Source organism: Xiphophorus couchianus, chromosome 6, assembly GCF_001444195.1.
Source record: "Xiphophorus couchianus chromosome 6, X_couchianus-1.0, whole genome shotgun sequence".
Taxonomy (NCBI): Eukaryota; Metazoa; Chordata; class Actinopteri; order Cyprinodontiformes; family Poeciliidae; genus Xiphophorus; species Xiphophorus couchianus.
In genome coordinates, this window is record NC_040233.1 from 7,750,855 (window position 1) to 7,770,484 (window position 19,630).

At 40.1% G+C, this 19,630-nt stretch overlaps 1 protein-coding gene across 1 annotated transcript; it reads right to left on the minus strand.

Annotated features, from left to right (window-relative positions):
* Positions 1 to 1,467: 1,467 nt before the first annotated feature.
* tgm1l1 (transglutaminase 1 like 1) lies at positions 1,468 to 19,413 on the minus strand. The gene is made up of 14 exons (XM_028019354.1): positions 19,156 to 19,413; positions 15,637 to 15,929; positions 15,334 to 15,525; positions 12,250 to 12,501; positions 8,785 to 8,903; positions 7,748 to 7,855; positions 7,484 to 7,661; positions 6,208 to 6,346; positions 5,368 to 5,560; positions 4,910 to 5,063; positions 4,343 to 4,627; positions 3,534 to 3,694; positions 3,270 to 3,406; positions 1,468 to 3,176 (listed from the first exon to the last, which is right to left on the minus strand). Exons 2-14 carry the CDS (start codon positions 15,926 to 15,928, stop codon positions 3,032 to 3,034), a joined length of 2,355 nt encoding a protein of 784 aa, XP_027875155.1. The 5' UTR covers position 15,929; positions 19,156 to 19,413; the 3' UTR covers positions 1,468 to 3,031.
* Between the last annotated feature and the right edge of the window lie 217 nt (positions 19,414 to 19,630).

A 19,630-nucleotide genomic window follows, 5' to 3' on the forward strand; every position in this document is an offset into this window, starting at 1 on the left:
GTTCCAGGTCTCATTGCGGATTCATTTTGTGTCCACACGTCCTGCCCTGCGCTGGCAGGGAAGTCGCTTCGCTTCAATCAGCTTGCCTGTCTGTCAGTCAGAATCCACCACTTATCTTCATTAGGTTTGGTGCGAGGTCAGGGGATGAACTCATTAAAAAATTGACATGAGTCAGAATCAATATCTTTTAAAAACTCCAAGAGAGGACTGTTGGCCAATTCGCACGTGTCCTTTACAGAGACCCCCAGTGTTGTTTTTAATAACTTAAACCAACAGAAAGTATTTGGAATCTGGCGTTTGGAGTCATTAAAATGTAAAAAGATGGTATAATTAGATTCTAAAAAAAAAAAAAAAAAAAAATCTAAATCTCAATTAGTACCGGGAAATTCATGTTAAACTAGGAACACTGAAAAAACGGAAAACATTTACTTATTTCTTAGGTACATTTCATAACCCTGATTTCACTCAGGTTATTAAGACTGTAGTAAACAGCCGAAAACAGGTGATTGAGCGAAGACCGCCGTCATAATCCAGTCAGTTTGGTCTATTTTTGTTTTTTCCTTGTCATTATGGCAGGAAAAATGTCATTAGTTTGTCAGCCAGTGATCACATTACAGGGACAGCAGAGATATAGAGGACAATTCACACACAGACTCCACTCGTAGCATTCATTTGACAGCCATACTGTGTATCTAAAATTTGTTGCAAACTTTATACACCTGGTGATATTTCTTGGCATTTTTTCACTGAAGCACCAAAACCTTCATGTATTTTATTATGGTTATATGTGACAAAGCAACTTGAAGTAAGAGCATAACTGAGAATAAGAAGGAAAGTGATATGTGATTAAAATGTTTTACAAACAAAAGTAAGTGTGATGTTTATATGTAATCAGCCACGTTAGCCAACACTTTGCAAATTGATCTCCGTCAGTGTTGCATTAAATCTGAAAAGATTTTCTGTCTATGTTAAAGAAAAGCATCCAAACATCATAATGGCATCACCATGTGTCACTGTGTGGATAGCGGGTGACGTTTTTCTAGCTCAATTAGGGGTTCATCATAGAACAGATTTGGAGCTGAACAGTTCTGGCGTGTGTTCATTTTTAAAAAATAATCTCCCTTCTAAAATCTGATAAAGCTTTGTTGTGTTAAATGTGTGCTTTGATGATGTAAAGACCAAAGCGTTTGGGATTACTTCAGCCGTCCTGACGATGAGATGCCGTTAAGGCGTGCCGCCTGTTTCAACTTGCATAGAACGTCATACTCACTGACGAGTAACCCTGTCATGATGTTGCTTTTTAAAAATAAAAAAATCTGCAATGACAAAAGATGAATAACATACAAAATTATCTAGCGAAAAAAAAAGTTAGAATGCAAAAAAGTGCATAGATGTTTCCTCTGAGAAGCCTCGTTCCATCCCTATAGTCTTGTTTAAAAGGCAAAAAAACAATTGAAAAAGGCCTTGTCAAAGTTTTAGTGAACTTTATTATTGTCACAACAAAATGATACAAAACCTCCCAGATGGATAACATAGATAAATAATATTAGTACAGAGTTTTCTTCACATTGTACACTGAGTGATATAGTTCAAGAGGCCACAACAGGAAGACATTTTGAGAAATCAAGGATTCTGGATGCAAACTTACATCAAAAGCAGATTTTTTTTTTTTTTTTTTTTTTTAGAATTATGCATGATTCAGTTCTCAGACAAAAAAAATAGAAAATAAAAATCAGATATCACAAACCAATATGTTCAGACTTTGTTTAAGTTCATGTTTCTGCACAAGATTTACTGTTTGTATAAAAAGCTCGTTCACAAATTGTTCTGGAGTGATGAATCTGATAGTCTTTGATTTTCTCTTTTTGCTCAGCTTCTTTTTAAAATCCACTTGAAAAACCGGAGCCACTGGTCTAATCACTAATACCGCTACCGAATCGCATTGTTCCTGTTCTGTGCAATCACACGCTAACACATGGCCGATCTACTGTTTTCTTGTGTAAATTGGCACTGAGGGCTGTTTGGCCAATCACACATCTTTTAAAACAAAGGCAATTTTGGCGCAATCTCAATTTCTAAAAAAAAAAAATCCAGGTGCAGAAAAAGGTCAGTAGTCCTGACTGCAGTAAATCTAAATGAAGACATAAAGTTTTGAGATAAAGACCAATATACTCAACCAAAGCCAGGTTCGTGCCCTTCCCTAATGAGAATCATATTCTTCTGCACTCCAGTCGTTGTGGTTTCTGTTTGAATGAGCAAGTTATCTGCAATGTGTGACAAAGATGTCAGTGTTATTGTAACCAGATGATGGAGAGGCACACAGGAAATCCAGAACGTCTTCTGGAGGGGAAATGATTTGCAATTCAGCAGTGAAACAAAGGTTATCTACGGCTCTGGCTTGGAACTTTTTAATAAAAAAAGAGGCACGAAAATTTCAACTTAAGCCTTGGTTTCTCCGCCCTTGGTTAACTGTTTTAGTTCGTTTTTTGTCTTTTCGCAGTTTAAGAGGCTAAAGAAAAGAAAGTGTTAGCCGATGTCTGGAAAAAAAAAGCGTCAATAATGTGCATACGTTCGTTTCTAGACCTGACACAAGGTTCTCCCTTCATTTGAGCCGTGAGAAGTTCAGTTTGTCAGTAACTTTCACATTAAGACATTCTAAATGAACAATACACAAAGACATTATTTACACAACCACAGAGTGGCCCCACTGTGAACCTTCACAAGTTTTAGTTCAGTGTTTTACATTCCACTAAAATAGGTTTGCATATTTAATACTTGTTAATCAAAGCCTCCGTTTTGTGCTGCATGTATTCAATGTCTTCTGCATTCACCGCCGGAGAACGTCAGAAGTGTTGCATTTATAATAGATAAATAAAAAATAGTAATAATAGTAATAATACTGATAGTGCTACAGTGGTTAATCGTCATTTCATTGTTCACAATGACAGCATTTTTAAATTTGTGGCAGTAAAAAATAAATAGGACTGCTTAAGGTACAGGAACTTAGCACGCTTTGTAGAGTTAAGAGTTCTCATTGTTCGTGAACCACGATGTCAGCGACTCCATGCACTTGTGTTAGCTGTTTACAGTCAAGTGACGCCACCAGTTTTCTGGGTCCAGGTTGGGTGGGGATGAAGTGCTCTGTCACTGTTACTGTAGCTCGGCCTCCGACATCACTGAGACACGCGAGGAGACATCAAAAGTTAGTCAAAAAAAGCAAAAAGAGTAGTAAAAAGAAAGAGATACTGAAAAAGAAGAAGTCTTCTTACCCTATGACCACTTCATGGCCCGTCTGAAGGCCCAGGCCCTCCACCCTGAACACGACATCCTTCAGTATACGTGACAGCGGATTGGTGAAGGTAATCTTTGCTGACATCGCTTTACCAACCACAGCTTCACCCAGAGGCTGTTTTTTTTTTTTTAAATGAAGTGGAAATTCATCAAAGAAAACAAATTTAATTCAACAGTCAAACTAAATTTGTGTTTGCTATGCTTGATTTAAAAAGAAATGCAAATACAAATTGAGATTTTACCGTAATCTGGAGGTCAGGCGTACGGAGCCTGAAGGTCGTCTGGTTGGCCAACACTTGCTTGGTTTCGCTGACTCTTCCGGACAGTGTCAGCATCAGAGCAGCCTGGTCCACCAACTGGTTCTGGTACTGCTGGTATGGCAACACCCATTCAATAATCTTCTCTGTATGTAGAGAGAAAGATACATTTTTACCAACTGAACGCTCCCAAACTTCAAAAATTACATTTTTGTCAATACATATTTTTATCAGCTAAATGTGGCATCAGGCGATTTTTAGCGGCCTGTGTTAGCTACTTTGAGCTAACTCTAAAGAGAAACTTGAATTGCAAACTATTTTGTCTGACCTAACAATGTACTATAATTGTATATCAACGTTCTCTTGATCCTACAGTAACTTTTTCACTTTGTTTGTCATTTTTGACCAACAGAAAATACTTTTACAGTTTTACATTAATTGCTACACACACCTTACAAACTATGTACCACAAAACTTAGTGACATTCACAACCACATGATGGATGTTAGTTAAATTTATCACTATAACATGCTTAACCCACATGCTCTACTCTGTTCTTGAATGCTGAAATTATTTAGGCCTGTTTAGTACTTGGAAAGGAAAACGTCTTAAAATAGCTCATCAGTTGTTATTACACTGAAAAATGTGGCAGGACTTAATTATTATTATTATAACATAAAATCCCGGACAAGCCCCCATTTTTGTTGGAGATTTGGGGAAAAAAATCACAAACATTAATTTGCACCACATTTTAACAAACAACATAAAACAGTACTGTGAAAAGAAATTCAGACCTTCATTGGGCAAAAGCTCCACAGGCATCTTGTCCTTCTTTATAGCGTTCTTCAGCACGCCAGTATAGTACATGACAGCCACCTGGCTGTGTAGAGTTGTCTGGCGGGGCTGTGAGCTCTGGTTTTTTACCACAATGCTCAGCTTGGCGTCGTTGCCCATCCTAGGCCCCTCGCCGTCAATCTTCACCTCCACGCTCACATCCTCGGCTGCAGGGGAGCAGTAGACGTCTGGCTTGCTGCCATACCGACAAGCTGTCTCCACCGCAATGCGCTCCTCCTCAGACTCTGCCCGGGAAGCGAATAAAAGAGGTAAGTGAACAAGATCATGTAAATTATACACCAGAAATCGTACACCCATAAAATGGCAGACAGCGATACACATTTACAGATTTTAAAATGCACGTGAAAAGTTGTGTAGTTTGGGAGGAATCACTGGAGAGGAAATAATTTCTTGAAAATGATCATTTCATGATAGCAAAAGATATTTCTGAAATTATTCTGTCCAGCGTTAGGGCATGACTGTAATATTAAACTGATATAGTTAAAGTAAAACATGCTTTTTAGCACCTTCTGGATGTTTGTACAGGTGTGTGATGTCGTCACGCTCATCAGTGCCCACTGCTTTGGTGCTGATGAAGTGCCCGACGGCTTTCTTCTCACTGTAGATCTGACTGAAAGTTCCGTCAAGGTTCCTCTGCCAGTAGATTTTATCACTGTTCACCTGAGAGTCAAATAACAAAACGGATTATCACCTTTAAAGATTGATGATCAAGCTGAACTCTGAGAAAACTGTTTAATGCTCAGTTGTGTGCAGCTTGGAGGCTCGAGATATTAATTACAATGATTTTGATTCAATTAGATGATCCTTAAATACTCTAAAGGAGATGTTTACTGGCATCTCCTTACCAACAGCACTAAATATTGGCTGTAAAACTGCAATAGCAAGATTCTCTAGGCAAAGAGATTATCTGCAAATCCTTAGAAGATTCTGTTTACAATCGGGATCTTCTGAAAAGTCCGCTTACCTCAGCAAAGACAAAAGGCGTGTCGTGTTTGAGGTAGACATGACCGGAGCGGATGGCGCTGACAGAGGCTGGGCCACAGCGGAAGGTGCCCTGGCTCGTCTCTTGGGGTGTGGAGTCGACAGCCTGCCAGCCTCCGTTGCCAGGGGGCAGATCAGGTCTCGCCATCCAGCAATCATTCCATACGTGGAAATTCCTACAGCCGAAAATGTTTCCCGGTTGGAGAGAGTACACTTAGCTCCGTCATTACGAAACAGAAGCATTGTTATTTATAAAGTGGCCTTTCCACTTTTCGCACCTTTAGTTCGCTTGACTGTTTTAATACAGGGTTTTTGGAAACAGAAGGTTTGATCGCAGATAAACCAAAGATGATGTTTTGATCGTCTTTCTTACTTTCTTGCTAGTTGTTAGGGATGAAGGGTTTATTAAAAAGCTACTTTCGTCATACATCAGGAACACCAGAACATGCAAATGTTGGGGATGTATTGACTGGATATCTGGTTGCTTTATGGTGAAAACAATCCTATTTTCTCCATAAATCATCTGTGGAGGAAATGAAGGGAGATTTTTCTTGTTTTCCCCAAGGATTATTTTGTAATATTTGGATGGGGAAATATTAGTAAATATCACACAGAACATTGAGTCCTGTGGGTTGAAATGAGCTGCAAATAACTAAAGCACATGACTGCACTTAAGCATTCCAGAGTAAGGGGAGTGCTTTTGGAGAGGACCTAAATTTAAAGCCTGTTCCAGAGGTATGTATTTAGCAGCTGGCCTTTTCATGGTTCTTATGGTATGGACATATGGAATTGTGACCTGTCAGTGAAAGGCTCATTATCTTACCAGACAGAGTCACTGTTGAGGTGGTCAATTGGCTCCATGTTCTCGTCAAAGTAAACATCCGTAGTGAGGGACACATCGGTGTCGTGAGCAGACTGGAAGTTGGTCACGCTGCGGGCGGGTATGCCGAGGCACCGCAGCACTGAAAACAAAAGACAGAGAATGTGTTAAAAATGACATTTGCAAGTACACTTTGTAATTGATCTGAAACGAGTACACAGATTGTAATGCTGCATGTAGTTTTTGCAGATTTCACAGAGTGAACTTTATCATCCTGGCTGAATGAAGGCAACACATGTAGCTCAGTTTGCGACAAAAGTAGCAGGTGTGACAGGAATGCCAGTGTGATGGGTTTAGGCTATAGATGAGCTACGGCCTGCTATCGGGGGCACGCGCTAAAGTCGGCGAGCTATCATATGAGTTTCCCTGAATACAAGCACAGAGTTACTGAAAGAGCTCATCATAGGGCCTGGTAAGATCAGAAAAAATATTTGGATTCTTAATCGAGTTGATTGTTTGAGCTGGTGGATTCAAGAAGGCATTGCACAAGATCCTCTCTAGATTCTTCAGACTCCAAAAAAACACGCACAGTCCGCTCCGTCCAGATGCCTTCAAACAACTTTCACCTTCCACTCTGGTTCAAACACTCCCTGCAGTCTCCTACACACATACACCCACAAGCAGAGTTGGGTGATAACTAGTGAGATTTACTCAGTTACATTTACTGGAGTAATTTTTTTGGGGGGGGGAAATATTTTACTATGCTGTACTTTTCACTTTTACTTGAGTAACTTTATTACGAAATGTTGCTACTCTTACTTGAGTAAAATTTCTGGATTCTCTTCCCACTGTGAGTAACTTCACCGAATGAAGAACAAGCTTATCTTAACCAACTATTTGCCAGATGCAGACGCACACATGCAGTTTTTGTTGAAGTTTCATATTGAAAGAAACTGATTTGGAAAAAAATGTTTCTTTTATCTGATTTTGTTATTTCGTAAAATTAATTTCATTTTGATTTTTAAAATACCAACATTTCCACATAACTTTATACCTTGGTGCATCTGTTGATGTAATTTTTAAATATTAAGTGATTAATGTTTTGACCAGTGCTTGAGTAGCCTTTTTTTTTTCTTTTACTCTTACTTGAGACATTTATTGGACGGCTACTTTTTGCTTGTACTTGAGTAAAATATATTTAAAATATGTAATTTTAGTACAATTTTTGGCCACTCTTTGCCAGTGCAGCTTCTGTGTTATTTTGCACTCTCTCTCGCACCTGTTGTAGTGACACCAGAGAAGACCCAGCATTGGCCATATCTCACAGGTACTCCTGTGGAGGAGTGGTACTTCCTCAGGATCTCCACGCTGCTGCTCCACGCTGCAGGAGAGACGCCGTCAGAGTAGCTCCCTGACCAGTTCCCAACCAGGACTCCGTAGTCGTCCTGGGCATTTATCTGAAAACACAATTTTATTTGCACGTTTTCCATTTGTTTTCATTTAAATCCCATGTTCTTGTGTATATTGTATGCATTTTGCTCACCATGGCAGATACGACTCTGACCACATTGACCGGATCCGCTCGGCCGGATGGAGGCATGTCGCTCTTCTCCAAGATGAACAGACAGGCGTCCAGGATTCCCTCATGAAACTAGCACAAAGAATGAAAAAGAAAAGCAAGATTAAATTCCAACAACTTGCACTTCCTGTTGAGTGATACATAACCAAACACGAAACGGTTGTGACGTATTATTAGAGTTTAATGTGGTAGATCAACAAAATGCAATGAAGTGAAGAAATTGTGAAGGTGGGGGAGAAGGAAGCAAAGTTTTTCCAAATCTGTACACACAAAAATTTGAAAAGTACATCACCAACATAGTGCAACAATGGCGGACGGAGAATAGAATAGAATAGAATATAGAATAGAATAGAATTACTTTATTCATCCCAGCAGGGAAATTACTTTGCAGTTACAGCATAGAGACAAGACACAATAACAACTACCACTGAGTAGTAGTTGTAGATAAAATAAAAAATAAAATATAAAATGCTATAAATAATATAAATAATACTGTTTTTCTTTAGCTTGGGACTGGGTCAGAGTTAGAAAATCAGAGTAAGCTGGAAAAGGTCCAGATCTAAATCAACTAAATTGTTTTCCAGTGGTGCTCTCCACCCAGTCTGAGCATGGGCCGTGTCTCTGAGTATGTAAAGACCTGCGGCTATAATTTTAGCAAAAAGTGGCTTGAAAAAGTTTTTGACATAAGGGGACTGAATACAAATTAACTCCACTCTTCTCCAAATTTTATTTGTTAAAAAAAAAGAGAGAGAAATGTTTTTGTTACCTCTAAAAATTAGAAATTACTCTTAGCTGGAGTAGAAGTAGCTTTAATGCTACTTGTCCTGTTTCTCTCATACTTATCAGGTCCTGACAGACGAACAGCTTGCTCTGTTTTGAGGGCCGTGTGGAAAATTTCCAAAAATGTTCCATTTATTTATTTTAAAGCTACAGTAGATGAGAGAACCATTACAGGCTGAGAGTGCTGGAGTCCTTCATAAAGACAAGCTACTAGTCCGTACCTGCCCAAAGTTCCATGTGCGGGCTCCGATTTGCTTCTCTGTCCCGTAGTAAATCCTCCCAGTGTCATTCAGCACATACTCCTTCCTCTGCTCTTCGTCATCCAGGAACACAGTCTCCTCTGGAAAAATAAAACAAACCCATGAGATATGAAGCTATTGCTGTAAGTGTTTGGACGTAAGACTTCAGGAAATGCAGCTGGCGGTTTTCAGATTGCCTCCAATCCAGTAGAATCAGTTTCGGGGGTTGGCCCGTTCATGGAAACGACCCCAAATCTCCGGTTTTATCAACAACCAGTGACCAAACCGCTTTAGAATGTGACTTTCTCTCCCATTTTATTGGACCAAGTCCTCAAGGTCAGGAAACGGTTAAGAAACACAATGAATCCATGGACCTTGCCGTGTGGGGCCCTCTGTGGCTTATGGGAAACGGCCTGTTTGGACAGAAATCTGTGCCACAAACTTGGGCGTGGGCCACTTCACATGAGCGACTGCTTTTTCCAACTCTTATTTTCCTCCCTTGCCATCAGCTGTGTGATTAAACACGAGTGTCGGGAGAAAAAAAAAAAAAGACACGAGAGTAAAAAAGGTTGAACAGTCACTGGAGACAACTGGGAGAAAAAGGGGAAGTTATGTTTAGGAGTGTAGAAAGGAGCGGGAAGGGAGGGGCCTGGGGGAAGCGAAGAATAACCCAGTGTGTGTTCGGGACTTTTAAAGGAGAGAGCATGCAGAGGTGAAAGTGCAGGATCTGTCAGTTGTGACTGTTTCCATTTGCACTTGCAGAAAAAAAAGAAAATTCCCGGAATCTGGGAAGAAACATCCAGGAGGATGTACTGTAAAGGAGGAGGCTCACAAACAGGTTTGAAGGGAGTGAGGTTCAGGTCAGCAGATAGCAAAAAAAAAAAAGAAGCAGGAAATACACATGGATGTGATAAAAAGCCAGGAAAAAAGCAGGTTTTCCCCAGCTGCACAGATCACTCTTAACTCAGCCCTGTGGCATTTTATACAGTGATTGTTGGATTTTTTATGAGCATGAGGGAGAGCTTGGTTTTAGGAAGAAGAGATTGGAAGGGAGAGAAGTGGATTGGGCTCACCTCCAAAAAAAGCAAAACCATCATGAAAGACAGATTTTTATTCTTTTTATATCAAACTCAGGTTTGTTTGTTTTTTTTTTTTTGTTTGCTCCACTGCACATGGTCTTCTCTCCTTCAAATATCCTGCATGGATCATTTGCCAAACCCAGTCCAGTAAATAATGAAGCTCATTTTCCTTTCTTATCTGAATAAAATGATAAGCGCTAGGAGTTTAAGAGCCACAGCTAAAGGGAGATTTAACACTGTGAAAATGGGTTTATAGAAATGGACTCAAAGTTTTTCCACATTTTGAGATGTTTCCGCCACAAACGTTAACATATTGTATTTGGATTCTTATGTGATAGTCCAACAGAGAGCAGTACAACGTTACAAAGAAAAAATTACTTAAAGCTTTCATATTTTCTTTTTTTGGTCTGAAATTTGAAATTAGCATGTGATTGTATTCAGATCTTCAAACCTAAAAAATGTATTTTGAGTCCATTAACTTTGCAAAAACAGCTCAAAAACAGTCCAGTCTTATCAGAGAATCAGATTAAAACTAAATTAGGACTTTGACTGGGCCATTCTAATACATTTGTTTGATCTAAGTCATTCCACTGTAGATCTTACCGTATATCTTAACATATTTTTCTAGCTGCTGAATAAAAACCAAAACATTATGTTTCCAGTAACTCTACTGTTTTACAGTGGAGATGACGTGTTCGGGGGAATGTACAGAATTGCACGTTTCATTTTGGAAACTAAAATTAAACAGCTAGTTTTTTTTCTTTCTTTTTTTATAATAAAACTTTAAACAACTTTGTGTCCATCTTTCTTCCATTAAGGCCAGATTTGTGTAACTAGTTGTCTTGTCGACAGATTCCTCCACCTGACCGGTGGATCTCTGCCGTCGCCCAGAGTTACCATGGGCCTCCTTTCGGTCTTCCATCCTTTTTTCAAGGCACTAGAAAATGCCGCAGCAAAGGAATGGATATTTTCAAACCCCTTTTGGCAAACAGAATCTACGTTTCGGTTCTCCTTCTCGACTCAGTGAGAGGGAGCGGGAGGGAGTTCAGAGAAAACCACATTCTGAAGCGTCGCGTCATTAAACGCCTCAATTTAACAGCAGAAACTGGGGGGCTCATTGAAATTCTGGAATGAGTCGGAGAGCAAAATCATTAATCTCAAATTGTCCTGCAGACGCCTGAAAGGCACCAATAAAAAATACCCACACGGCACGAATGCGCTTTCCTCCTTCACTCTGATTTAGAGAGGTGTTTACCGTGCTCGTCGCAGTAACACACACACACACACACACACACACACACACACACACACACACTGAACTCTCAGAAAAACCAGCTAGCCTAAATTTAACAAGTGAAATATTTTAAGAGTAACCAGCCCTGAAACACTGTGCCTCAGAGGAATTTCATCTAGACTAAAGCAGACCAAAACAAGAATTCATCCGTGGATTTTCTGTCAGCTCCCACCACATGATACCCCTAAATAAAATCAAGCTGACTTCCCAATAAAAGGAATTTGTAAGTGAATTCCGCCTGCGTGTAATTTAATGTGAATGTAAGTGCAGTTTTTCCGTTGAAGGTCCTGAAGGTTTAGTGAAGAAAGAGCGTCACATAATACAGCAGACAGGTCAGCGACAAAATTGTGTCCATAATAAATGACATTGTGATGGAAACGAGACAAATTGTGAAAACAAAATAAATAAATTCAAGGGGTGTGGATACTTTGCAAAGCACTTTAATTTCAGGCTCGTCCCGGATGAAGAGCATATTTTCCAAAATTGTTCCATTTACATATCAAATTAATTGTACATGAGATTTGCTGCGTTGTCTGTTGAGGAAACAGTAAGAGCGTGGCGGAGTGTGTAAATGTGGCACCTTATGGTCTGTTTCTCCTCAAAAGCAAACTTTTTTCGGTCTCAAACGTAGCCGCGCTTGAGAGTTTTGTATCACCGCCAAGGGAGTTACATAACTCACATTCTTACTCACAGTCATGCTGCATGTGTAGCTGCTGCTTGACGGACAGCAACACACACTTGGACTCTGCTAACCTTTCTCACTCATCTGAAGCACTATATCAGTACTCGGAGATTAAATGTCCAAACAGTCAACTATTTTCTTTAGGTATTTGCTGTCAGTCTGATTAAAATGTTCTTGTAGCACCGCAGAAATTATATAGTAACAACACTATTCTGGAACATTTTACAGATTTCTTTTTTCCAGGCATGCAGGCTAAAGTTGCCTTTCATTTCCTTCCTTGTTTTTCTCCTCTTCTCATCTTGGACCCGCCCTTCTTTTCCTCCTCTCCTCCACATTTACCTCCCTGTAAACCCTTTGGCCCGTTCCTCCCTCTCTTACCACCAACCGCTTACCTTCACACCAAGGGTTGAAGAGGATGACGATGTCCTTGCTGGGGTTGTGAACTGTTGGCTCCTCGTCCTTCGCCGACTGAGTCGTGACGGTGAGGCCAAACAGGCCGATCACGGCGGTGGCCGGGGAGTTCACGGACAGCTTGACCTTGTTGCAGGTCTGCTCTGTGACCTTGGCCTCCCAGCGCTCGTCCTCCAGGTGCTCCACCAGAGGAATGATGACGTGGGTTCCTTTAGACACGATAGGCAAGGGACCTACGAGACACAAGACCGAATATATTTTGTTGGATACAGATTGGCATGTTTGAAAAATAGCTGCATTTGTTCTGGTAGTTTAAAACGCTTCATAATTGACAGCGCTGGCCACGTTTATTGACACCTCTACATCTCTAAGATGTGTAAAAACCATTAAAAGCAATTCATCTTTTATTATAGTAGCATAATTTCACTCAATATTAGTCTTATTTCGCAAAAGGAAGACAAAGACTGCTAAGGTCCCAATGGACATTATCAAATTCTACGTTTGCATTGGTGATGGTTGGACAGAATTTTTTTTTTTTTTTTTAGAATTACTTCCAAACATTCAGTTTATTGACTGTCATAGTCAATAAACTAAAACATCACTGAAAAGTAAATTTATTTCTGTAGCTCAACCGATCGCGAGAAGCACACAGACTGGTGTGTTCAAGCCTTCGTTTCTATCAATGACGTTGATTCTCCACTTCCAGCAGACGACAACAAGACATTTAAGATTAGAATATTACACCAGATCAATACAAAAAACATCTTAGAGAAATATGGCCCAATGAAAAGCATATTTAAGACCGGCTTAAGGGTTATTATTTTTAATCTTACAAACAAACCTCAAGGGATTGCATCTTCTGATGTATTAAATATGATTGTATCTAGCGTCTAGTGGAGATTTGGTGACTCCCCAGGATGGTATTCTGCTGCATGTCTCTTACCATTCTGACAGTCTTCTTTAGGTTCAAATGCTTCATGGCATTCTGCCAGTTCTATTGTAAAATATTTACCATATACGAAAATAAGCCCATTTTTTCTCGTTTCACAATTTCGCTTAAGATGCTTTCTTTTTTTCTTTTTTTTTTTACTTCCCTTTGAGATTGCAGCTAAACTTCTCCTTTTGATAAAATACAATAAATTGCAGCACAGAAGAGACAGATAACAGCAGCTTCAAGTTGGAAAAATAAATGTAATAGACGGGGAGTTCTGCTTGATAACAGTAAACTCCAATCCGCCGTCTGCATCCCAGCCTCTCCCAGCTGTGCACAATTTTTCTAAGCAAATAAACCTTTAAGCCTGAAACTCATCCAAGGCACTTTTTTTCCATTTGGAAAACAAAGCACAAGTGTTTGTGTTTCAAAAGTTGTTTAAAGTTTTTTGTTTTTTTCCTTATTGGCCACAAAAAAGCCCACTAGTCACTCTGAAACACTCTGAATACTTAACATTAAAGCCTTAACTCTGTTAAACTCGGCTGGGGGATCACGTTCATTTGACTCCTGCATTAACTTTATGGAGAAGCCATTGTTCCCCGTCTGACTGCATTCAGGACTCCTTGCCCTTCCTCTCCTCCCAATGAATATTTACGCAAAAAGGAAATCTAATAGAAAACACAATGTCTTATCTAAAGAAACAACTTCACTCACAAAACAAAAGAAGAAAAAAAAAATTCAACCTCTGTCCAGTTGCCCAGAATTTAGAAACTCGAGCCGAGTCTACCACTTGCTGTAAAAACATCCCCTTCGAATGCAACTGAGAAAATCATGGTGGTTATCTAAGCCGTAGTTGACAGCAAATCAGTGCTTTGGTGCAGTGGTGTAATGGCAGTTTATTTCCAAGTGTGTACTATGAGGACGGTGAATTCCAGAGGGAGGGTGTCTGGTGTCCTGAGGTCTGGAAACTGTTAACTCAGAGGAATGGCTGGGTGGAATCCAAATGCTGTGCAGCGGCTCTGGTTCGACTGCAGCTCAGCATGCATGTGGTAGTTATACACAGTGACCACATTGCACATATGCTGGGCTCACTGAGCGTATAAGTTCACATGCAGATAATTCTAGTCACACATGCAATAGAAAAACTATTTTTTGCAGTGTTCTTTTTTTTTTTTTTTTAACTTTGTATTGTTTTTGTCACCAGCTGTCCCATTTCTGTGCTGCCACCACCCACTGTGTTCCACACACTAGTGCGCAATTATGGTCAAATTTCAAATACAACAGCTATGACATTTTAGTAAACTGTGGTAGAGGACTGGCTGCTTTTATTTCATGGGGTTGTTTTGAGTAAAACCCACTCATCTAAGAGAAAAATGTCTCCTCCCGACCCGAAACACTGGGACAATAACACTGGTTTCTGAACTTCCCGGTTGAGAGAATCAGCCAATCCACACTGAAAACAGGATCTCTAATACCCTATTATCTGAAGAACTGGGGTTCCTCAAGGTTGTGTGTTCAGTCCACTGCTTTTCACACGACTGCATCCACTCATGAGGGTAATGAGCATCTGCCAAATCAGTCGATTTTACAGCAGCGGAACTCATTTGTGGAGGTAACGAAGATGAGACCAAACATTGAGGCCAAATCGCCTGGCGATCAACAGAAACAAAACAAAGATGTTCAATGACTTCCGAACTCACACTCACCAGCACCTGCAGCCATACAGTAGACAGAGTTTAGATTTACATTTGTTTGAGATTCTGAAGAGGAGAAGAGGGGTTTACAGAAGATAATGATGGGAGCAAAGAAGAATAATTTAACTGCTTTCACCTTCTCCTGCAGGAACAGGTTTTTATATGTTTCCAGAGACTCTTCACTCCCTCTCTATAAACTGCTGCCTTCAGGCAAAGCAGCAGACTGCTGCTCAGTTTTCTGCCCCACTGAGCTGCAGTTAAGTTTTTGTAGCTTTACGTTATTGTCCTTATTTAAAGACACAGGACCATGCTGAGGAAGGAACTATCAAAGCTGGGGCCACTGTCAATAAATTTGGGAATAGGAACCAGAGAGATTCAGATTGTACCTTGGAAACCCCACTACAGTAATATTTCTTCATGTTTTGTTTTTTTTAAACTACCTGTTTTCAGCTCCAAGTGCATTTTGTCCGTGTCCGGACTGAAAGGCCTGTTGAACTCTATCTCCATCTGGAAGGTCTGTCCTCTACGGATGATCAGCTCGTCCCCGTGGTACAGATCGGTGTGATGCTCCGTCCTGTTCGCACCACTCTTGGAGCTCAGGAGGTCCACTGAGCACACGGAGAGCTTGACGTCTGAGAAACAACAGGCAGATGAGAGCTTAAAAACATTTATTTGCCTTAAAAAAAATTAAATTAAAATAAAACGTCTGGTTTTGCTCGATTATTTCAGAATGTCGATTCTACCTCCGAATTCCTTCATTTCTCCGTTCTCAGGCTTCGGCTTGGCGGGCTCGGGCGTCATGATCGGGGTCGGGGGCTTGGTGAACTCCACTTTATCCGTGACATCGTAAGACTCGCTGTTTTGACGCTTGCAGCAGCACGGGCAGATCTTCCTGAACCAGCGACGGCAGCCTCCCTCCTCCTGCTTCTTCCCCACTTCACTCTGAATGGTCAGCTCCACCCGAATGGGCGGGGCCACTCCGGGGAAACGCCCGATTTCCGACGAGCTTCGAACTGTCAATCGCTCACCTGGCATTCTGAAAAAATGAATACATTTTTTTTTTTAAATGGCTATTTTATTTCCAGACAAAGAAACACTTGAGTAAAACTAACTGAACACACAGCTGCAACCCAGATCTGTTATGCCTGCTTTTTTGTTAAACAGCAGTCAATTGACTCAAAATTTACAAAACCTACCCATAACCCTGTAATGAGGAAATCTAAAAGGGGGCTTGTTTGCGTTTCTCCCAAAACAAACCAGACAAAAGAGTTCGGATTGGAGACATTTTGTTGCAGTACATTTCATTCCACCTCTGCGGCACTTTGTGTGATTAAGCCAACATCTGTCAAGCTCTCTCTCTCTCTTTATTTTCACATCATGAAAAGGTCAAATGTCTTTTTTGTTCATCTTTTCCCACAATTACTTCGGATCCAAAACAGGCTCTCAGGCATTCCCAAGGCATTAAGAGAGATTTTGCAGACCTTGTTGCGTACACTCCCTGTGTGATCTACCGTAACTCTTACGAGCAGCTGGGTTTCATTTGCCGCACACCCCGCCTGCACACAAACGTAAACTGCAAAGTAATGTAGTTTGCGCGATCACTGCGTCTATTAGTGCGCCTGCAAGCGATTGATAGTTTAGATTCATTTAGAGAACATCTATCTTGCTGATTTTAAACAATGTCCTAGTCAAAGACACCAAAACTACACTTAAAGAAAGCATTTTCATTTAATTCTCTATATAACAAAAACCACCCAGATTTTACAAAGTTGTAAAATTATTTATGTCTAATTTTGAGCAGATGTAAGCAGTGAACAGAGTCGACTGCATCATTAGTCATTAAACAAAACCTAAGCTAATTTGCAATTTGCAAAAAAAAAAAAAGAAGAAAAAACCAGAAGAAATGGATGCTGCCATAGGATTTAAGGAGGAATAGGAGCCTGGCACTTTCAGTAAGATAATTAACTTAGAAAATCATGATCAGCAAAACAAGATGTTTTAACAGTTTATTGAACTGAAATAAGAGGTTCTGTCAAAAGAAAACAAAGGCATAAAAATATTAGGAATGACTTTAAAGAGAGAGTTGATGCAACGTCTAAAGATCTGGACTTTAACTGTGCGCAGAACTTTCTATTTTTTGATTTCCCTTCTGCATCGACGTTGTTACACTCACCGCTTTTCCTCCGTGATAAACTCTGGATATATTTTGTGACAGTACTTCAAACACCCTATAATGCACAGGCGTTACTGAGAGCAATTAGCCTAAAGTTTTCTTAGAACTTTGAGCGATTTGCTCCTTGCTTCTGCTGTGACTACATTTTCCATTTCCAGTGTATGAACAGCATGCCTCTCTTTTTGTAAGGTAGTGCTTCACTAACTCAATTGCTACTGCCAAGTAGCCAACTAAATCTAAAGTTTAATGTTTCATGCATGCTAAGGAATTACAAATATGGGGGTTAACTCTGGATGGATGGATGGATGGATGGATGGATGGGGTTAACTCTCTGCTTTGTTTCCAACTTTCAATACAATGACTTCATCTGGCATCAAAGAGGTACATTTTTGCTTTGGTAATGTTTAAACTCTCCCTTGATTGTAGACATGAACTTGTTGGCTTCAACACAATAGATTTGGCTCTTAGAGAGATAATTACATTTTTATTATGTTTTTAAAAAAAAATGCCCTTAATACTTTAATGTGTTTGCTTTGCATTTCTTTTCGTGCGTTTATGAAAATTCCTCCAAGCTAGCCAACCAATCGAAGACATGTGATTTCCTGAGATGCCTCTTGAACAATAATTATCTGTCTTCATATGTTATCATTTAAAGCATTTCTGGGATGCCTACCTTCCAACAAGAGGCCATAGTTTGGCACACCTCCAGCTAAAGACCAAATCTGTGTTTAAAAAGACAAATCCACTGCTAACCTCCACTTATATGTCAGGGCTCTCTTATTGATTTCTCTGTTTAAATATTTGTATCGAGTATTTCTGAAATATCTTTGCAGGCTGATTTGGGAAAAGGGCCGTGGAAGTAAAGCTATGTAGCGGAGGCCAAAGGTCAAATGCATATATGTATGGGTGTGTGTGTGTGTGTGTGTGTATCACACAGCTCTCTTCCTCCGCTGCTTTCCAGATCAAACAAACATTCACAAAACATTTATGCAAAATGCTGAAAATGATCTCCTACTCATAGCACTAAAATAAACCATTAAATCCTACGACAAAAAGTTGATGTATTTGACAGTGTTGGTCTTTTTTTAAAACACTTTAACGCTCCTGCTTATACTGCAGGCATCAGCCGAGCCTGAAATGAAGCGTACTTCGTCATTCAACTCAATATATTGTTAATAACGACAAATGACTGGACCTGAGTGTTTGGTGATGTGAGTCGTACATGCAAAGCATCCATCGGCATTGACATGTCAAAAAGCATTTCAGTAGTTCTTATGTATGGTTCTCCACCTTTTTATGATGCGTACTAAGTCACTGGGCAGTAGGTTTTCCAGCTACCATTAAAAGTTGGACTCTTTCCTGCATTTTTGGAGTAAAATTCTGATCATTCCTGGTTGAAAAATTCAAAAGGCCTCCCTTTTCACCAACCCACCAACCCAGCCCGATAGATAGATAGATAGATAGATAGATAGATAGATAGATAGATAGATAGATAGATAGATAGATAGATAGATAGATAGATAGATAGATAGTACAGTTAGCTTAGATTATGTTACTTTCAAAAAATCAAATTGTAATCAGAAGATTTTAAGAACTAGCAGCCTACGATAATAACAAAAATGAAAAACATTATCAATATGTTTATTTTGTTGTAAAGTATACCAGTGGAATTCTTAATTTTTGGTACAAAATTGCTCTTGTTTTCAAAAACTTGCCCTAAAATGTATGCATGCTGAATTCAATAGGGCTACAAACAACACTCTAGCTTTATAAAAAAATAAAACAAAATTGAAGGAGAAGCCGCTGCTCGCTGGCTACAACCCAAGAAGTGATAAGACTTTTAACCTACGACTTTCAAACTGAATTTGGAAAATGAGGAGAGCAGAAAACAGCCGGTGGTCTGAACAAATTGAGAACCTCCACGGGTTGCGAGGATTTCATGCACTGCACGCTTTCAGGCATCACACGTTGTCTTAGATTTTACGTCCTTACAGGACACCAGAATACAGCTTTGTTTGAACATAAAACAGAATTAAAAAAATAAAAATTAAAAAAAACATCAATAAAAAGGGGTTGAATCGAATCTGACCTGGTTGGTTTCTTCTTCGTGTCAGCGGTGAAACGTCTTATTCCTCCCGGGTGTCAGTGCGGCGCTCTATTCAAGTTTTGCTGAAAACTTTTCTCGTGACGTGCGCCGCTCTCGTGTTGAACTTTTCCACGTCCGAGAAGGAGCAGCAGCTGTACTTAAAGCGAGAACACGCCCCTCTGCCTCAATGCTGAGCTCCACCCTGAGGGGCTGTGGACGTTACCCCACCCGTGGCCGGGAGGTCCCGGTCCAGTAAGCACGATTTGGTAACCGGTGCGTCAAAGAGGGCGAGTGTGCGCTCGCGGTGAGGGATGAGCAGCACGAGCGCGAACACGTATGTGCTAATATGTGTGAAATCGACAAGACTATGCAATAAACTTATAATAAAGCAGAGGGAAAACAGGAGAGCGGGCAGATACGATGCTTTATCCGTTGCCTGCTGGATCAAATAAAACATTCTGAGTTGTGTGACCACTCG